We start from the raw sequence: 20,232 nt of genomic DNA, 5'->3' as shown, positions 1-20,232 counted from the left end.
ATATCCAGTGGTAGGCAACAGAGTTTCCCTGTCCCATCTGATTTTTAAATTTGTCTGTCAATCTGCCATGCTATAAAGCAAGGTACAAGCTCCCCATAACACTTCTTTGCAACAGTACCTTGGAGCTCACTGGCATAAGCTAGGGCATGCTGGAGGGCAAGGTCACTTTTGGCAAGTGGGTGTTTTGTGATTGGCCGTGCCAGAGGACAGCCATTCTGTGAAAAGGAAAGCCTTTCACTGCAGTCTTTTTGTGAGTATGCTAACAAAAGTCCAAATGTGCCCCTAGCTCTACAGGTTGCCTGCCTCTGCAACAAGATAGGCAAAATCTCATAAAAACTGATATAGCTTATGGGTGATTATCGCTTGTTAATTCTGCTCTGTGTTGTACAAGTCTCATAGCTTTTCATTTCCCAACATTAAAGAAGCCAGAGCTAGAAATGATGTCTACAAACAAAAATGCTTTGGAGTATTTAAAGTAGTTTATTTTTTGTACCAAAATGTGTATATTAAAATGTGCCCCCCCAAATAAATCACATCAATATAGCCTTGATATAAATCCACATGTGGGAATATTACATTTAACAGTGTGCTTATGGGCAAGTTAAACGGAACTAATTTTGGGCTGGGCTCTCTTTCAGTTTGGATTTGTGGTACTTCTGTCCAATACCATATGGTACATGTGCAGCAATAGTGCCCAGCTGCTGTGCTCCTTCTATGTGAAACATCTGATCATCAAAGAAAATGTGAGGTCTGATTTTGGCCAAGATGGGACCCTTGGGCGCCCCTGCAAGGAAGAGGGCTTCGTCAATCTGCAGTCCCCAGCTGCGAAGAGTCTTCAGCACTCTGGCCCCAGAGCTGGCAGCGCTCCTGGCTGTCACCAGGTAAGTCCTGATTGGTGAGTCCAACCGTTCGTTCTTCACATAGAACTTCTTCTGGAGCCTCCCAAGGTCTTCCAGGAAACATTTCAAAGGACCCTAAAGGTGCAAAATATCAGAAATACATTTAGCACATGGAGACAGAGGAGTCGGAAAGGAAATATGTAGTTGTAAAATGTAAGTAAAGGAAAAGGTACACAGGGCAGTTCCTTTCGCCAAGTAGGATCCTGGGACCAATTGCCTCATAGTATCTGTATCAGAATGGAGGATGCTAAAGTGTTGTCGTTCAATGTAATTTTTCAACTGTATCTATTTAAATCCCTTAGGCATGCTTATATTTATTTATATTTCAAATTTGTCACCGCCCATCTCACTGTGAGGTGACTCTGGGCGGTTTACTGTAAAAATAGAATATTGGTTAAAATAGATAAATATTAATTAAATAATTGCAATATGTTCAAAACACTTCCTTTGTAATACATCCAAGAGGCGGATGTTAATATGGAAAGTATTAGGTAATAAAATTAAACACTGAGAATTCTACACCATTTTTTCCTTTAAAGAGTCAGAATTGTTGACGATTAATGGCATCTTCAATGCATTGCAAATGTGATGACTGCAGCACTTATCTAGATATATCTAGCCTGCAAGAACTTCATTTGTAATTGAGGGGCCAACTCCCTGGGGGCAAAGGCTTTACAGATAAAATGCCCCCATGAAATAAAGGGTGCATAACCTGTCAGAACCCAGCATCATTGTTTATCAACAGGAGGGGATGGCAATTTGTGGTCTACATGTGGCTTTCAGGTTCTGGAATACCCTACAATGCGTCATCAAATTTCAGCAGCCAACTGTGACATCTGACAGTATGGTTTTGGTTTTTTTATCTTTAAGTGTCAATGCTCTTATGATTCTTTCTGTGTCTTTTAAAAATAATTATTCATTTTATTTGGTTTTGCTATACAGTGGTACCTCGGGATACGAACTTAATGCGTTCCGTGACTCTGGGCGTATCCTGAGTTGGTCGTAACCTGACGCAAATTTCCCCATAGGGTTCAATGTAAATCCGGTTAATCCGTTCCGCCCTTCGAATTTGGTTGCACTCCGAAGCAAATTTTCCCATGAGGTTCAATGTAATTACCGTTAATCCGTTCTGGCATCCGCGGACCACGCGTCAGGAGTGGGAGAACGGCCGGGTGCGGTGCGGCGGGAAAAAGGCTGGGCGCAGTGCGGCGGGAGAACGGCCAGGCGCGGTGCGGCGGGAAAAAGGCCGGGCGCGGCGGGAAAATGGCTGGGCGCGGCGTGGCGTGGCGTGAGAACAGCCGGGCGTGGCGGGAGAACGGCCGGGCGTGGCGGGAAAATGGCCGCGGACCATGTGTCAGGGCGGAAAAATGACCGTACCCCGAGGCGGAGTTCACACATCGAGGTAAATTTTTGCGGCCGGAGCTGGTCGTAACCCGAAAAGTTCGTTAGTAGAGGCGTTCGTATCCCGAGGTACCACTGTATTACTTTGCTATAGTAAACCATTATAAGATCCTTGGACTGGTTATAAATATTTTAAATAATAAATACATAAATAATGAACAGGTTGCTTTATGCATGACTCTGCCAAATAACTTGCAGCTCTTAGAAGCTAAATAAACATTTTGAGCAAGGAGCACATACTTAAATGTGTTGTATGCCGCTCAGAGTCACCTGTGGTGAGATGGGTGGCTATATAAATCGGTTCAATAACTAACTAACAACATGGACAGATTCCTATTCCTTTTCAGAAAAAAAAAATCTTGTGTTTTCCTTGGAGGCTGAAAGCAGTCATCTAATAAGGATACCCTGCTTCCTCAGAATAGAAATTATATACTGATTGTGATGTTTTAAGATTTTTTTCTTTTAATATTTAAAGGGTATAGGATTGCTTTACAAACAAGGAAGAACAGCTTTGGTGACCAATGAAGCAAAAGTTTATTTATTTCAAACCACTCAATAGCCAAATCTCTCTGGGAGTTTACAATAAAACATATTAAAATAGACAATTTGAACAAAAATATACACATATAAAATCAAAATGCAGAATAAAAACCCTGTGCAAGCTAGGCAACATTTATTATGAGAACAAAGAAAATGCAGAAGGTGGCCACTCTACCTGTGCCAGAGGTGTATTCTCATGGATCTTCTCGTGCTCAAAAAATGTATCCAGGCCATGTTCTTTAACAATGATTTCAGACTCATCGGAAAAAAGAACAGCATCTCCATCAAAGGCTACTCGGAGTTGCGTATCATAATAAGGCACATTTTCATTTCCTGAAAACAAAGTGGCAGCAGCAATTCCTGCAGAAATATTGCAGAAACAATTCAGAGTGCATTCTACTAAATCTAAAGGCCAGTGTTAATGTATACTTCCAAAAGCCATGGTCAGTATCAATCAAGTATGCACAAAAATGTCAGCTAGTTTTGTGAGCAAAATTGCAAGTTCTAATAAATAGTTTTCTACCCTTCTCAGACAACTAGAGTTGCCATTATGAACATGCCTACTAAGAATAAGTTGAATGGAACGCATTTTTTTAATTATATGCAAAAAGAAAAGAGTCCAGTATACTTTAAGACAGAGGACACAGCTGTATTACTTTTGTATTATTAAACTATTCTCAAGTATGTAGTACTGGATCCACCTTTTTAAATCTCTAATCAAGGTTTGGGTATAACTAAAAATTTCCATTTCTTTAAATTAACAAATTTAAGTTGATCCAATGAAAGATTTTATTTTGGAGATCAGCAGGAGGATACTGTTACACCACTGTAGTTTGTATTTATGGCCAATGTGTTTTGCCTCTTCTGGAAGTCTTCAGGGTTTTTTTTTTAAACCCCCTTTGCCTCTTTACTGCCAGGTCTATAGAACTACTAATTTAGATCCAACTTCAGCTTTCTGTGGCTGAATGAGTTCCTCCTTTACTTTTACTTCTTTTTCTTTCAAAGGAGATAGAGTGTTTGTAATGGAACACTTAACCAGGGAACAATGCTCTTGGCAGAAAAGGAGCAGAACCCAACGCAATGTCTTTATACTGATCTACTTGCTCAAAAGGATGTTTTCTAACTTGAAGTTAAACAGCATTTATAAATCGTGGTGACTGCTTTTTTGGTTTACAAATTAGAATCTCCCCCCCCCCCCCCTTCAGAAATTTCTCAAGTTTGGTTTCTTGACAATTACTCTTACTGTAAAATAAGATCCAGTGGAATGAATGTACTGTTGAGAAAGTGTACGTAAGGTCAAGATGTGAGCAATCTGAATGAAGCTAGAGATAGTCTAGAAAAGCCTCCATAACCTGGTTAGGCGGTAGGGTTCTCTAACATGAGCACTTCAACTCCCAGAATTTTCAATAATGGCCATGCCGATTGATGAATTATGAAAATTGAAGCTGGCACATCTGGAAAGTGACCTGATTGGAGAAGACCATTCTAGAGCATATTGAACATGGCTAGGAAACCTATTGAACCATAGGAATGTGAATAGTTGTGATCAATTAAAACATTAAAATATTGGACAAGAGGGAACATTCTCAAAATTGTGTCATGAATTCAAAGCTAGCGAAATACATGTCAAAATTTCTAACTCTCTTTAAATTGCAGCAACAAAATCCTGTTGAAAATGCAAATAATTCATCAATACTTTGCTTAGCACTCCACCGAAGCAAAGAAAAATCCAATCCAAACCTGCTTCTATGGCTTCCTGGACTTTTTCAGAGTCAGCAGAAAGATACAGATTGGTAAGGTATCCTTTCAGGTACCCGATAGGACTCTTTCCTCCAGTCATACAGAACCGTTCAATTAGAAGACCTAGATATCAGAGAAGAAAAGTTCTCAGTCCCAACTCATGCAGAAACTCATTTGTTATTTATGCCATAGTTCATATGGTAGTTTTGTTCTGATTAAGAAATAATTAAAATCTATTTTAAATTTGGGTAACTTGATGTCATGTTTATCTGGGATAGGTGTGACATCATTCTAGCTGCATAATGCTAAAAGAAATCAGCTGAAAAGGATCAGAAATTTTTTGTTGAAAGGCGGCATTTTCAGCTAGGTTGGAGCAATCTTTTTCTGTGTCAGGATTCTACTCAATGTTTCAGGAGAAAAACTATTTTTCTCCAGACTAATATTTTGCTAATATTACTATCTAGCAGTATAACCTTAGGGTGGTAGTGTTGGCATAGAAATAAAAGGGGTCAAGAAAAACTTACCTCAATCTGGAGTAGAGTACCATTTCTAGGCAGAAGACTGGTCTGGATGAAGTTGTATAGCTCCACTTTTAAGTATAGGAGTAGGCCATATGTAGCTTGCCAGCATATCTTTTATGGCTCAGAGTAATTAGGGTTAAATGTCTGAGCTCTGTTTTTGCAATTGGGGACTTAAAAAGCAAAATAGGGGGCCTGAAAGATGAAATGCTCTCAAAAGATCCTGGCTCTCCTTACTTTGGGGGTGGGGCCTTTGACACGCTACCTAAGCCTGGTGAAACTCTTTGGCCAACACGAACTGCCTACAATAATGCACTGCCCTGCATTACATCAAGTGTATGTAGTGCCATTAAATCCTTATCACATAGCTTTGCTTTTCACACAAAAGGAATAGTAATGAATCAAGCACCCTTGGTATACTTTGTTTTAATCTTGGATAGAATTCTATACAATACATAAAGGTGAAATATATCACAGTAGCCTAGCCAAATGCATAGACATCTAGACTTCAAACTGACCATAGTGGTTAATGCTGTTGATAAGCCTCACTCCCACTTGGGCATGGTTATTAGTCATGAGCACAATATCAAATAGCTCTTCGTCATTAGGATACAGTTCACGAAGTCGTGCATTGACATGTTCTACCGCCTGTGGGGAACAAGTGGATAAGCACAAGTTAGCTCAATTATTGGTTTACATCAAGAGGCCTGGATAGGATGTGTAAGGCTATGCCTAGTAGAATGCACTTACCAGTCCAACCTGCCTAACATGTTCTAATGACTTCACTTCTTGACCTCTCTGCAGGATCTGCTAGGGATTGCTGAAGAGGCAACAAACCCAGTTGTCTTTTAATGACTACAGAACACACACAATTGCAGACTAATTGTGGGCAGCAAATATTTCTGTGAAAATGTATTACTCAGTAACTACAGCACTCAGGAGCATAAATAGGAGTGGCTTCACTAAGCAGAGTGAGACGGATGCCCAAGCAGCAGATACTGATGTACAGCAAGCAGCAACCGGTGTTGGGCATAGGTGACCTCTCCTGTGTCTCTTAGGCTAACTTGTTCTCCAAGCATAGAGAGAGGAAAGTGATTTATTTGCATTACTGAAGAGTCAATTACTAGTGTGATTAACTTGAGCACATGGAATGGGTGGAGGACATCATGTTGCCCTTTGCCTTAGGTAATAAAAACTATTTGAGGTTGGCCTTGACAACTCTATATTGTATGCACAGACTGGAAGTGACTCAGCATTTCAGACACAAGTCTTTCTCAGCCTTATCTGAAGAAACAGGAGGCTGAGTATGAAACTTTGCCTGATTTGCTTCAGCACAATTTCCCAACTCGTCTCATCATCTATTTTCTGTTTTTTTCCATACTAATAGTATAAGTCCCCTGATGAAAAAGGAGGAAAGAAAATTAAGATGGAGCTATAAACTAGCTAAGTTCCAGTTGGATGAAATAACCAGGAAAGGGATTTGCATGCTAAAGATATTCATAGGCTGAGTATCTCCAGCTACTGCCAGTCAGTGTAGATATACTGACTTAAATAGAACACTATCCCAGTTTAGTTTAAAGCAGTTTTTTTATGTTCCTAAATAAGAGGGTGGTGGCTAAAGGGTGAAAATGATGCAGTGGCTCAAATGAGGGTAAGTACTGAGAAATGAACAGAAAAGAAAGCGTTGATAATGCAGTGGTGAGAAGTTGAGAAAGAAAAGGACAGCAGGAAATACCTCTTCTAGCCAGTGATGGGAAGCTGCGTATCTCTGTACTAAGGAAGCTGAGGGAATACCAAACGGACTGACTCTAGAATGTGGTGCAACTCACCCCACGTTTTTACACAATAGTTTCTAGCAGATTGAGCCAAAGGAGGAAGTAATGTATGAAGGAAGTTCTATAGGAAGAAATAACAGCAACAACTCCAAATTGGGGGAGGGGGGACTGCTCCATAAGCAGCTCCTTTGATGGAATGTTGAGAACAAGATTACAAAATTAAGCATCTAAATCCTCCTAAATTACAGGAACTGGCAAATTTCTAATGAGTTATTTTGCCAACTTGGATGGTCTTATTGCCCACCTTTGAGTGCTGCCACACAGATCTTATGACACAAGAGCTGCAATGCAAGTCTAAAAAAGTTTTAATTTCGGATGAAATCCATGAGTTTTGATGGCTGTACAGAAATTACTTTTTCTGACTTAGATAGTATGCCATGTAGTTTATGCTTTCATGCATTTTTAAATGTATATTGATTTAGTGCAGATAGAATGATGTAGTGCTTTTAGGTTCAACGGTGTTCCCTTTTTCAGAAAACAGAAGGAAATGTAAAGGAGATATCATTATTTATGTGCAACCACTTATCCCGTTTATAACTCCAGTGACCAAGCTCTGCAGGCTGAAAAACCTGTTTAAATTAGAGAAGACAAATAGGAAATGTACTTGTTTACATCATGGAAAAACCTCTCTAAATTTTTACTTCAAGGTCTCTTAGAAGAATGAGCCTAGTCATTAGAAAATCTAAACATATTCACTGCATCTCTTCATTTAATATGATTTAAATATTTTAATAACATTTTTATTGACCAGGAAGTTCCCTTCCCATTACAGATATTGGGAAGGCATCTTTACTGCCTCAACTCTGAACGTTGTCCATCAGATGGCAGAATTATGAAATGCAGTCATGTTATTTACCATGTGCTCCAGGAGAAGGAAGGGCTAGAAGACGTAAATAAAGGCAGGGAGAAAGCAGCCTGGCATGAGATAAATTTAAAAAAAAAAGATCTCCAATGAACTAAAGGGAGTTTACCTTCACAAAGGCAAAAGCAGGCCCAGGTTTCAGAGTGACATTCTCATTTGCCTGTTGATATTCCACATACTTTTCCAGACCTTGTTCTTCATAAATTTTCCTTTCCTCCACCATATCAAAGAGAGCTCGGGAGGACACTGCAATGGTGATGGCATGTTGAGGCTTTGGCTGAAGGAAAGAGAGAAGGATGAGGATGATGGGGCCAAAGACAAACGAAGCCGGGAGGGTCTCCGGTCGTGGAAAGGTCAGCAGGAGAGGATAAAGCCCCCCTGCACTTTGGCTCGGAACTCAGCCCCAGCTACCCTTCTCGGGGGAAGCTGCCTACCTCCTTCCCCCCGATACTCACGGGCCGGGGTCTCTTGGTGGTGGTGAGGCTCTCGTAGGCGGCCCTCGCCGCCTCCCAGTCCTGCTCGGCTCCGTCGGCGTCGTCCTGGGCAAGCTCCATTTTGCTCGCCGCCGCGCTCTTCTGGGGTTCCCCTCTGTCTGGGCTAGACCCGCTCATATTCGGGCTCGGCGGCCTCCGGGCAACCAGGAAACCGGGTCTTCAACGGGGCAGGGAGAAGAAGCCGAGAAGCCGCACCCCTAGAGGCAGGAGGACGAGCAACAGGCATCCCGCGGCCCCGCCCGCTCGAGCGGGAAGCGGTACAACCGGCCCTTTGGCGCCTGCGGCGACGGAGTTTCTCCTTGGCTCGGCGCGTCTGTTAATTCTTCGCTTCGCCACACCCTTTGCGCTCAAGTTGGCGGCAGGGCCTGAGGTGGGGGTAGGGGGGGGCCTTCAAGCCCAGTTAAGCCCCCAGAGCGACTTTCTTAGTTTTTTTTTTTTCTTTTTCTTTTGGACTTTAAAGAAAGGAAACCTTAAATAGACTTAGCCTATCTGTGAAAAGAGGTGGTCGTGGTTCCCGGCTGTAGAGTTGGGTTAGAAACTTTTTTTTTTAGGAAGTAAACGGTGGAGCATCGTTAGGACATACCGACTTAGAAATAATTGCCACTGAGTTGCATAATGGGGTTCCCTCAGGAAAATGGGAATAGGACAGGAAGCAATTTCCCTTTCTCTTGTTTTTGCCACCTCTCCTTCACCCCCTTGGGTCTTACTGGCTACTTCAGCTGGGAGTATATAAATATGACAGCAGTTGCTGCTGCTTTTGCTATTCGTGTTGTTTGTACTTTATTAGGTTGTCAGCTTGCACTTCAAAAAGCAGGAAAAGGGCTGATTTCTGCTTCCAAGGAGTTGACTAACTAAACGCGATTGCATCTGAGTTAATCTTCCCTAAAAGGGTGTTTTTCAGATGGGCTAGACAGTGTTGGTGCCTGGAGAACATGGAAATTACAGTCCAAAACATTCAGAGGGCATTAAATTGCATAAATTAAATATGTATGAGAATGTTAATAGAAGTAGATCTACAGTGTGTATATAACATTGAAATGCCCAAGATTACAGAACATGAAAGATGTGCATGACATGTCTGGGAAGAGATGACTCAGGCCCAAATAGAACAATGCCCCTGAAGTGTTTTAATTTTGCCTAGTAATGGGAAATGTTATAAGATCTCTTGAGAGGGACATTCTGTACATGTATAGTTTGGAATTAATGCTGCTTAATCCTTAAAGCCAGCTCCGTGACCTTGGGCCAGTCCCTCTCTCTTAGCCCTGGGAAGAAGGCAAGGGTAAACCACTTCTGAAAATCTCGGCGAGAAAACTGCAGGGACTAGTCCAGTCAATCTCCAGTATTAAACTAACTGGAAGGCATTTGTTTTTATCCTTAATACACGTCTTTAGGAGTGGTAGTGAAAGGAAAACTAAATAGCTGAGGGTAAAAGGAAGCTTGCTTAGAAGAATTTGGAAAATGTGAACTCTCCTTCACATGGATGTGTAAAGAAAAACAGAGCTGTAAGACATTGGAAAACTAGTCTTCTCTTCCTCTGCCTGATGGGGAGAAGCCAAGTTTCTGAAACAGTAGATTCACAAGTTTCCTAGAAGAAAGAGGAATCGCTATGAGTTCTCTGCCTACTTGCCAGCTGCTAACTGTATTGCACTTCTGATAACTGCTTGACTGAGTGGTTGGTATGATGGAGTGTGTGTATGTTAGAAGCATATTCTAGTCCAGAACAGTCTTTTTCAAACTTGGTAACATTAAGATGTGTGGACTTTTTTTTTTTTTTGGCGCTCTCCTATTGGTCAGCTGCAGTGAGTACTGATTGGCTTGTGAGCTCTGGAGTAGTGTAGAGTACAGTGGTACCTCAGGATACCAACGCCTCTACTAACGAACATTTCGGGTTACGACCAGCTTCAGCAGGAAAATTTTACCTCGGGCTAAGAACTTGCCTCTACTTACGAACCGGATCCGTGGCCATTTTCCCTGCTGTCACGCAGTCGCGGCTTCCTGTGGGCAAGGTCGCGGTAGCAAGGAGATGTTCAGTGAGGCTCATGGTGTGTTTTGCGGTGTTTTGTGAAGGTTTTTGGTGTGCGTGTTAGCATGGCTCCAAAGAAAATGCAGAGCAGGCTTGGCGGGAGTCAGGCTCTGAAGAGGAAATTGCCTCGGGTTGCGACCAAATTCGGGCGGAGGGCGGAACGGATTAACCAGATTTACATTGAACCCTATGGGGAAATTCGCCTCGGGTTGCGACCAAATTCGGAGGGCGGAACGGATTAACCAGATTTACATTGAACCCTATGGGAAACTTTACCTCGACTTGAGACCAACTCGAGTTGCAACCAGAGTCACGGAACGGATTAAGTTCGTATCCCGAGGTACCACTGTATTACATAGTTGGCTTCAAAATGGTTTGAATGGAATGGAGAATGGAAATGCTACAAGAAAAAAAGGTTTAGGAATAGCTGAAAATAACTGATAATACTATAAGCCAGTGTTTCTTCACCTTGGCAACTTTAAGATGTGTGAGCTTCGACGTGCTGGCTGGGGAGTTCTGGAAGTTGAAATCCACACATCTTAAAGTTGCCAGTGTTGAAAAACACTGGCCTAGAACATATTGCTTCATCTAAAGAAAACAGAAGATATGAGTCTGAGAAGAGAATGATATGGGACAACCAGGAAGAAAACTCAGTTGTGGGACTGAAGAAAGAAGCAGATTCAGCTGAAAGTTTATGCAAGCAATAGTGAAAAAGGCTATAGGTAAAATGCATTTCCAAGCAACTCAGCTACTGAATCTCCTGGAGAGAGAAACAGAACTGCTATCACAGGGAGCCAATGGGCTAAGAAAATACAGGTAGTCCTCAATTTATGACCACAATTGGGACCGGAACTTCTGACACTAAGCAATGTGGTTGTTAAGTGAGTTGCACCTGATTTTATGACATTTTTTGCCATGGTTGTTAAGCGAATCACACGGTTGTTAAGCAAATCCAGCTTCCCCCATTGACTTTGTTAGAAGCCCCTGGGAAGGTTGCAAATGGAGATCACATGACCCCAGACACTGCAACCATTGTAAATACATGCCACTTGTCAAGTGCCTGAATTTTGATCACATGACTGCAGGGATGCTGCAATGGTTGTAAATGCGAGGATTGATTGTAAGTAACTTTTTTCAGCACTGTTGTAACTTTGAACTCTCATTAAACGAATGGTCGTAAGTCAAGGACTACCTGTACCATACTGGGTAAAGACACTGAAAGTGAAAGCAGTTTAGAAAGAAGAGGGGAAAAGAATCTCTACAGTATTTAAAGCAGCAGAGTAAGGAGTAAAAGCAGAAACTATGTTTTTAATCTCAGTCCACCAAACTAAGAGAAAACAGTGAAAACTGCAAATAGTGTAATAGGCTTGTAGGAAACTATCTGGAGTATGGATTAAGACTATCTGTTAGTAAAATTTGAAGCACTACTCATGTAATATAAAATAATAAATAGAACACTTTGAAGGTGAAATCTATATCTGCTTGTCTGTCCTGCCTGTGCCTAAACCATCCAGAATGAATCTGTGATACTGGGCTCCCACTGACAAAGTTTATTAAAGAAATATGATACGTCATGATAGATCAGCTAAGCTAAAAATTTTTGACAGCCTTCCTCTGATAGACTGAACCTACCATTCCCAGAATTTCCTGCCAGTAGTTATACCAGGAAAGGAAGGATACATTATGCTGAGTCCTAATTTCTTAAAGTTCAGTACCTTTAAATAAATATATTTTGGCGTAACTCTTCTATGAATTGGGCTCACAGATCAAATCTGGGATAGCGACCAGCTTTCCAAGTGAGTTCATAGATTTACCAGCAAATATGTTTGCTGTTTCCCCAGGTAAAACGTGAAGTGGAAATAAATAATTAGTCAATAAAACCTTTCCTTTTTTCTCTTCTGGCTTTAATGATCTTACCTCAGTAAAGGTTCTGTGAAGTCTGAAATCTGTTAAATATTTAAAAGCTGCAGTTGGCATAATAAAGTTATTAGCCCTTTAGATTTGTGATCTTTGTTTTTGGGTTTTTTAAACTTATCATCTGTATGGCTGCTCTTGCTTTTTATACTGCTTGGATGATTTCAAACTTGCCATTTAAAGATAGGATTCTTCACAGAAGAATGAACATTTTGCATTATCTTTGCTGGGCCTCTAGTATCTGAAGGGAAATATCTTCCTACTACTACATTTTATGTTTTATTTTATTGACTTATTTATGGTCGGTGATCATATACAGTAAAATGCATCCCTCTAGAATCTGAACCGTAAAATAATGAAACTAAAATTATATAACACATCCATATTACTCTATGCAGGAAACTCATACAATCGTGTGTCTTCTTGCATGGGCATTTAAGCAGAATTTTGCAACTCTCCTAGAATTTCTCATTGACATATTGGCTAAAGGAAAAGGATAATGTTGTCACCTTCTAAATTCCCATGGCAACTGATTAATGGATACATAATTAACATCTCATGTCAAATTGAATAAAAGGGCAAGTGGAGAAGAATGATTCACCTTCCCCCAGGAGACAGAGATGTTATGCTACAAGAGGATACCATTAAATATCCCTTCTACAACCAATGAAGGCAACAGATCAAGTTTGAGAGTGAAATCTTGTCTGTATGTTGATAGGAACTGGCTGAAAAAAGTCTTTCAAACAAGCCTAAGCCATAATTTGGGCCAGAACTTAGTTTTTTAAGAATACAGCAACCTTTCCCACCCCCTCCATTGTGACCTTGATAGGGCTGTCTCTAAATTGATTGAGCCAAACTTTCTAAATAAAAATGCCACACAAGATTTTAAATCTGAATTCATCTCAGTTATCCATGAAGATGTAAAATTATCCCAAATGGTCATGGATATCAGAAGGCTCTCAGAATAAACTAGTCTGAGCCAGTATTTTAAACAGTAAAGCTTAAAGCTATGTTGAAACCAGGCCATAATACACCTCAATGTAATTTTATACAGTTTGGTGTTGGCTGACTCTGATTCCTAGCAAACAGCTGAAATCATCTTTTGCTTTGTGAATATGAACATTGCCCAGTTGACATCTCTTCTCTTCCAGTGAACTCAGGGTCCATATACTTTTCACTGTATTGTATCAGTTGACATCTTTTTTTGTGGTTGTAATTTGTATTTTCAAAAATAGAGATCTTAAAATAATTCCTTGTTTCTTCCTCCCAGCCATCTTAAGAGACCCATGCTGAAACCTAACATTCATCTGTGTAAGAGCTAGTTTGCATGTCTGAAGGCTCTCTTTCTTAATATACCTAGGACTGCGACTTAGTCCCGGAACAGCTTTTGAAGAATGACCAAAGTACCCCCTCCCTTTGTTAACTATGTAATTTGAGGGATTACTTTGAGAAGCCTGAAAACGTTCAATTATGATAAAACTTTGATTGGCCTAATTGGTATGTGGTCAGGTGAATTTATGGTTTGGGATTTTTTACTTACGGTTAACATAGCTTTTACTGATTTCTATACAAAAACCTAACAATTTGTGGTGTGCGTATGCAAGGAAGTGCTAAATAGCTGCAGCTCCTTCATATATGCTCTTTGTATATTTGACACTATATGCCTCCAGTTCACATTTTTTACATCTCTAATTGGAGTTTAGCCCTGCTGCCTTCAGAGGGACTTACTGCCAAAATGTATTACATTTAAGAAGTTTGTTAAATATGCTTACCATGCAGATGTATTGCAGTGAGCTTTGGGCTGAATCCCACTCAAGGCTCTCCCCAACCCTGTGAGTTATGGTTGTAAAAGACAGCACTAGACTATGTGAAGCCCAAATAGTAGCTGCCTGGGAAACAATGATCTTGAAAAGCTAAGAGACCAGTGGCAACCCATTCCGTACTATTGCCAAGAAAACTACATGGACCTTTCCATGAAATCACCAGGAGTCAAGCTGTACTTCATTTTTACTAGAAAGTCTCAATCTGATTAACCAATTTTCTTCTGGCTATTTCAAGAATTGTGAATAGCAGGCCTCTCCCATTTTCCAAGTGTGTGAAAAAATAAAGAATGGTTTCTTATTAAGCAGTTGCTTAAGTGGAAGCCGACTTATCCTTTTATAACACTGGACCAAGAAGAAGGCATTAATATAGTTTCGATTAGTCTGTGCTAAAATTAGGGAAAGTTAAGAAATGGTCGCACTTAGGGCATAGTCTGAATGTTGCATTAAAATGCAGTTCACCAGTCTTTGAGACAGCAGAGATGTTTGCTAGCATAAAGTTTGGTGGCTGAGCCCTATTCTGCTTCAGTGTAAAAGTTGGGGAGTGATGCTCTCCATCCAGTTTTCACATGGAACAAATTAAGGAAAGATATTGGTGCTCTCCCCTGGTGTCATTTCCCCTCCCACTGAGGGTCACTTGCTGGTGGGACAAACAACATCAATTGTCTTCCTTAACGGGTGTGAGACAGGGCTGAGTGAGTGTGGGCATGTGCTTTGAATGGTGTGTTTAGTCGCCTGTCAAACTTTGTAACTAAGGAGCCCATATAAAACCACATAAGGCCTGAGGAGCAGTTTGTACCAGTCAAGCATTATGCAGGCAGGTGCCTCTGCAGAATCTAGGTCCCCCTGCTCTTCTGCAGCCCAAGCACAAATAACCATAGAGGGCAGTTTCCAGAGTCCAGAGGGGAGAGAGAGGGGCTGATAGCAGACTAAAATGGCAAAGAGGAGCTGAGCAGATCTCAATTTCTGACCATGTCGTCAAGCACCTTGTAGATGAAGTTTGCTAGGTCATGACCATGGCAACAGTTGGGGAGAAAAGAGAAACCATACGTGAAACTGGAGCAGCTAGGCACTGTAAAAGAATTCAGTGGCTTTGTGAACAACAATGATGTGCTGACACTGAATTATGAGGTAATAATAGAAATGTTGCAACTGCATATAGCAGATATAGCAGTGGATTACTTTTTAATGACTGACAAACTCAGATATGGAGGAAGTACATTCTTCTGTTCTTTATTGGCAAGATCATGCAAAATTACAAAACTTTGTCTTCTCAGGTATTAACAATTAGGCATTGTCTTTTTATTTTGTGTGTGAGAATTTACTCGACTTACTTATACAGTCTTATAAAAGATGTAGATGTACTAATCTACAGTTTTATGTAGATTAGTAATTAGGATTGCATCAGAGTACTGTTAAGATGCAGAAATAAAGGAAGGTAATGTTTGTATAATTTTTCTTTGCTATATACCTGTTCATTGTAGGCAGCATTGTAGGCAGGTACAAATTTTCTCTCGATGCTGTATTTCCTTCCAGGTTAAATTTCTACATGGATGGTAACATTTTCCTAAGTTTCAAATGACCATATGAGATCACTTGCAAAGTTAGTTTTCTCCCCACATGCTGTTGAAATTTGGTTGCACAAATGTGATGAACAATAGTTGTGTATTTGATATGCCATTAGAAATGATATTAGTTCCAGATTATGTGTTGGGTTCAGTTAAAGTTCCCAGTGGCTAATTATCCCAGATGTTCATTAGCCTATAGATTTAGGTGAAGCATCTGAAATCCAAATACTATTTCCAAAATTAGATTTATTTCTTTTAGATTTGTACTGTTCTTTCAATATGCAAAGATGAAAAATTCTTATGAAGCTAGTATTTGCAATGTTCATTAATAAAATGGAAGGACACAGGCTAAATAACATTGTGTATAGTTGCAACAACCAGTGTTCAAATCCACATATGTTGGAATGATGAACATGGTCAGATTATTTGAAAACATACCATTAAAACATTGCCAATTGATTATAAAAGAAATATTTTAGAAACGGATACTTCAAATGTGGCTTCAGAGAAACAAAAAAGTGTGACTATTGAGAACTTAGGGCTTTTTTTTTTTAACATTAAAACAATAAACAGGTAGTCCTTAGGTTATGACCATTCATTCAGTGACCATTCAAAGTTACAATGGTGCTGAATGAGGGGGCTTAAGATGGGTCCTCAGAGTTCTGGCCATTGCAGCGAGCTGCGGTCACATGATCATGATTTCCAGTGTTCCCTGCTGGCTTCCCACAAGCAAAGTCAATGGGGAAGCTGGCAGGAAGTTGGAAGTCGTGATCACATGAGGTCTTAGCTTAATGACCTGCATGGCCCTTGTTTAATGACAGAATTGCTATGGCTAAGCGATGTGGTCACATGATGTCACACTTTAGGACTGCATCACTTAGAGATGGAATTCATGGTCCCAACTGCAATAGTAACCCAAGGACTATCTGTAGTAACCCACTGCAAATTTTCTGAAATATTTTTGTATTCCTTTCTTTAACAATTAAAATTAACCAAAGTAATCCATTACAAAATTAATTCATACCTATCTTCGTATATCTCTTTTTCTCTTTCCCTCTTTCACACAGCCATAAATCTCAGTCAGAGAAATGTATACACGTTTAAATTCTCCTTCCTCTTCTCAGAGAAAACGCAAAAGTGAAAAAGGCAGGGCGAAGATGAAGGAAAGGGCAGGGATGCCTGTATAAGATGGAAGGAAAGAGAAAGAGATGAAGAAAACAGCATGAAGAAAAGGCAACAGAAAGAGGTAACTGGGTGATATGGGGATGGAAAGAGAAGAGAGAGAAACCTGTTTAGGGGAAATAATAATAATAAAAAATGTTTAAATTCATCAGGCAAGCAGCTGCTGTTTGGAGTAACTAATGTTCATGCTAATTTGAAAGACATTATCCATGCTTGGAGCCATTTGCAACTCTTGCTTGTTGTTTTGCTTTCTTACCAGTGAATGGAAGCCAGCCCCGCAATTCCTGTCAGATAGACAGACAGGTAGGGTATATCTCTTTGCAGTCTCTCCCCTCCGCCACCTTCCAATCAATTATCTTGTGATGGATTTCTTTCTCTTTCTTTCTTTCTTTCTTTCTTTCTTTCTTTCTTTCTTTCTTTCTTTCTTTCTTTCTTTCTTTCTTTATCTATCTATCTATCTATCTATCTATCTATCTATCTATCTATCTATCTATCTATCTATCTATCTATCTATCTATCTATCTATCATACTTATATAGCTGCCCATCTCACATGGGGTGAGTCTGGGCTGCATACAACAATATTCAGCAAATGGCCACTCCCAGTGGACTTGGTGAATCACATCACCCCCATTTACTGGAAAGCAAATTGGTGAGGTCTCTTCTCCCCTTCTTTTATCCCCCAATTTTAGGAGGTTTTCCCCCCCCCCCAGCAGGTGGGGACACTTCCGAAGAAAATACTGGTCTGCTGCCAGTCATCATTTTTATTTTCTAAGAATGTTAATCAGATCTCTGCTTTGTAGTACAGCACTTCTCACTTATTCTTCTTTTAAATAAGAATAAAATAAGCTAAAAAAATAATGAGTCAGGAGGCGGAGCTGACTTTTAAGCCATACTGATTTCCACAGGGGGTTAAGTATTTCTATTTTTCCTTTTGAATTTAATAGGATTTAAAAGTGCTTAACTCCCCACTAAGTAGCAATTTGAGTATTCTTCTGTAGTGAGACATTGCCCCTCTGTAGCAAAATTGCTTATCATCCATTACATGGATGTGGAAAATCACGCTATAAGTACTGGAATGGGTCTAAGGTAGATGCAAATTAATGGGTAAAATTTCCTTTTAAAAACAAAACATGGATTGCTCTATAATTTGGAATGAGATTCTATCCTTTGAGTAAGTTTTCAGCTGAAATGCTATGCTAGCCTGAATGAATTGCAAAATAAAGTTAACTTTACTTTAGAATGTATTGGGAGTATTTTTTGTTTTAATACTTACAGCACAATCTTAATGGTGGATTATTGAGAAGTCCCACTAGATTCAGGGGCTTCCATGTGTTAATGAGCAAAGAAAGCTAAAATGAATGGAACTGAGTGGTGGGCCCAGTTACTTTGTGTCTGTATAATTCATTTAAACTCCCTGGAACATTCCAAATAGCTATTGGGGAAATTTGTAAGACAGTTTCTTTCTTGGGATGAAATTCACATATCATAATGGGCCCAAATCCATCAGTCGCATGATGGCTTAATCTTATGTGCAAATTCTAATGAAATGACTTGATTGTATAAAAGTGCATTTTCACCCTATTGTTATACATTTTGTTTGAAAAGATCTATTTTCATAGCCTGCCAAAGAAGATGGATATAGGATCTGAACAAAATAGGGACTGTATCAAATGTAATCTAACATCCACATAATTTATTCATCTTTAAAGTCTATCTACTTTAGAGTGTACAACATTTTTCAGGCCAAGTTTGAGACTTGGCCATTCTGGGCAATTCCGCATGGCAGCCTAGGGTGCTTGTCTCCCATGCTACCCTCAGCTGTTTTGTAAGCCTGCTTCAGAAACTTCAGCCTGGATTGCAGTGATTGGCAACAGGTTGGGCTGGTGCTCAGTCCAAACTGTGGTCACTGCAAGACCTCACTGGTCATTCCCCTGCCTCTTGCTCTTCCTAGTCGTGCAGCGAAGGCGTGCTTCAGCAGTTGGCTCCTATGTGGACTGGTCTACCAGTGGATGCCTTTTCTTTTTAGAGATTGTTTCTTCTCACTAGTCCCCATGCTTTTCCTTTCCTTTCCCAGAGGTTTGCACACATGGATGCCTACCCCTCCTCCTCTTCCTACATTATCTCTTTTTACACTAAAGCAGACCCTTTTTTCCTTTCCCCCCATTATAGTACCATTGTAGCTCTGATGTTACAATAATCAAAGCAATAGGGAACAGATTGTTCTTTCAGTTCTTAATAGGTCCATGAACAGTTTGTAACAGAGAATAACTGATAGTTTAGCTACATAGAAACAAAGGAGCAACATTTCTGTGTTGCAACTTAAGGATGCTTAAAATGGAATGGGATGGAAATCCTCCAGTATTGTGGTGTAGGGTAGGAAAGTGAGAGGAGCAGGCTTCACTCAGCCTGGGCAAAAACTGAAAGGGTACCCACTGGCAGATGTAAGGGTTGAATGGAACACAAGCTTCTAGAGCTGGTTTAACAGGCCTTCCTTGAATCAACTGCACAATCATTAAAGCAAAGCCAGAGAACATAGCAGGCTGGCAGCCTAGGATGAAATGGCTGACCCAGGGAGTGACCAACTGCAAGAGGAGAGAGGCCCTGCCAGGCAACGCAGCCCATCAGAATTATTAGAATGCAACAGAGTGCTGGAGACCATCTGTTCTGAAGGGCTTAAGACACCTCAAGACAGAGAACATCAGTTTTGAACTGAAACTGGGAAACATGGACGTGGAGTGCATTTGCAAAGGGCTGGGAGTGGGAGGAGGAGGAGGTCATCCATACCTGCATTCAGAAAGCAGTGAGTGTCTACTGCTGGTGATGGGCCAAGCAGAAAGTGCCAATCTGCCCTCAGTGTTGTACTGGGAACTACAGTCAGAAAAAGTGGGTAGAGTTAAGGTAAAGAAGTGAGCAGATTTGCAGATTGGATTTTACTGTATTTTTATTGATTTTATTTAAATTTAATGTTATATAGGTAACGTAATTATGCCCTGAGTATTTAATAACCATATGCTTTTACTTTATGGTGTCTGAGGACTACACCCAAAGCTCTTGTGGTCTGTGAGAAGGTCTGAGGCTTCAGGAGATGCACCCTTGACTTATTTCTACCTATGGTCTGACAGTCCTAAGGCAGGCAGCAATCTTAAAAACATTAGTTTCCCCAAAGGACTAATTCATCACAGCTAACTGAGGTTTATACTGGTGCAATACATCTGGGCTGAACTTCAAGTCGAACATTAGTAAAATAAGTATAAGCTTAATTCAGCATGTGCTGACATCACCAGTTTCATGCAGCCTACACGTTTGTCTTGCCAGTTTGGTCATCTGGATTGGCCTGCAGTGGTAAACATGCTTCCAGGTAATGGCTTATCCCCATGACCTAGAAAAAATGAGCTGAGAGGTCTGTAGGACAAATGTGGAGTGAGATTGGCTGT

General features: G+C 40.4%; 1 protein-coding gene and 1 long non-coding RNA gene across 2 annotated transcripts in view; one reads left to right on the top strand and one right to left on the bottom strand.

Annotated features, from left to right (window-relative positions):
- Positions 1-441: 441 nt before the first annotated feature.
- On the bottom strand, positions 442-8,593 carry NT5C1B (5'-nucleotidase, cytosolic IB). The gene is made up of 6 exons (XM_007421680.4): positions 8,251-8,593; positions 7,905-8,072; positions 5,617-5,746; positions 4,581-4,703; positions 3,016-3,200; positions 442-974 (listed from the first exon to the last, which is right to left on the bottom strand). Exons 1-6 carry the CDS (start codon positions 8,404-8,406, stop codon positions 612-614), a joined length of 1,125 nt encoding a protein of 374 aa, XP_007421742.1. The 5' UTR covers positions 8,407-8,593; the 3' UTR covers positions 442-611.
- A 7,680-nt stretch (positions 8,594-16,273) lies between these two features.
- Positions 16,274-20,232, top strand: part of LOC148217001 (uncharacterized) — a 35,944-nt gene continuing 31,985 nt past the window's right edge. Inside the window, exons 1-2 of the long non-coding RNA XR_015797814.1 lie at positions 16,274-16,860; positions 17,056-17,099. This is a non-coding gene — a long non-coding RNA (uncharacterized LOC148217001). The remainder of the gene's footprint in view (positions 16,861-17,055; positions 17,100-20,232) is intronic.

The sequence above is a fragment of the Python bivittatus genome, unplaced genomic scaffold (assembly GCF_059951505.1).
Source record: "Python bivittatus isolate LINGU-HERP-01145 unplaced genomic scaffold, Pbiv_v1 ctg000020_np1212, whole genome shotgun sequence".
Taxonomy (NCBI): domain Eukaryota; kingdom Metazoa; phylum Chordata; class Lepidosauria; order Squamata; family Pythonidae; genus Python; species Python bivittatus.
Note: the sequence above shows the minus strand (reverse complement) of the source record. Positions and strands in the feature narration are given on the sequence as shown.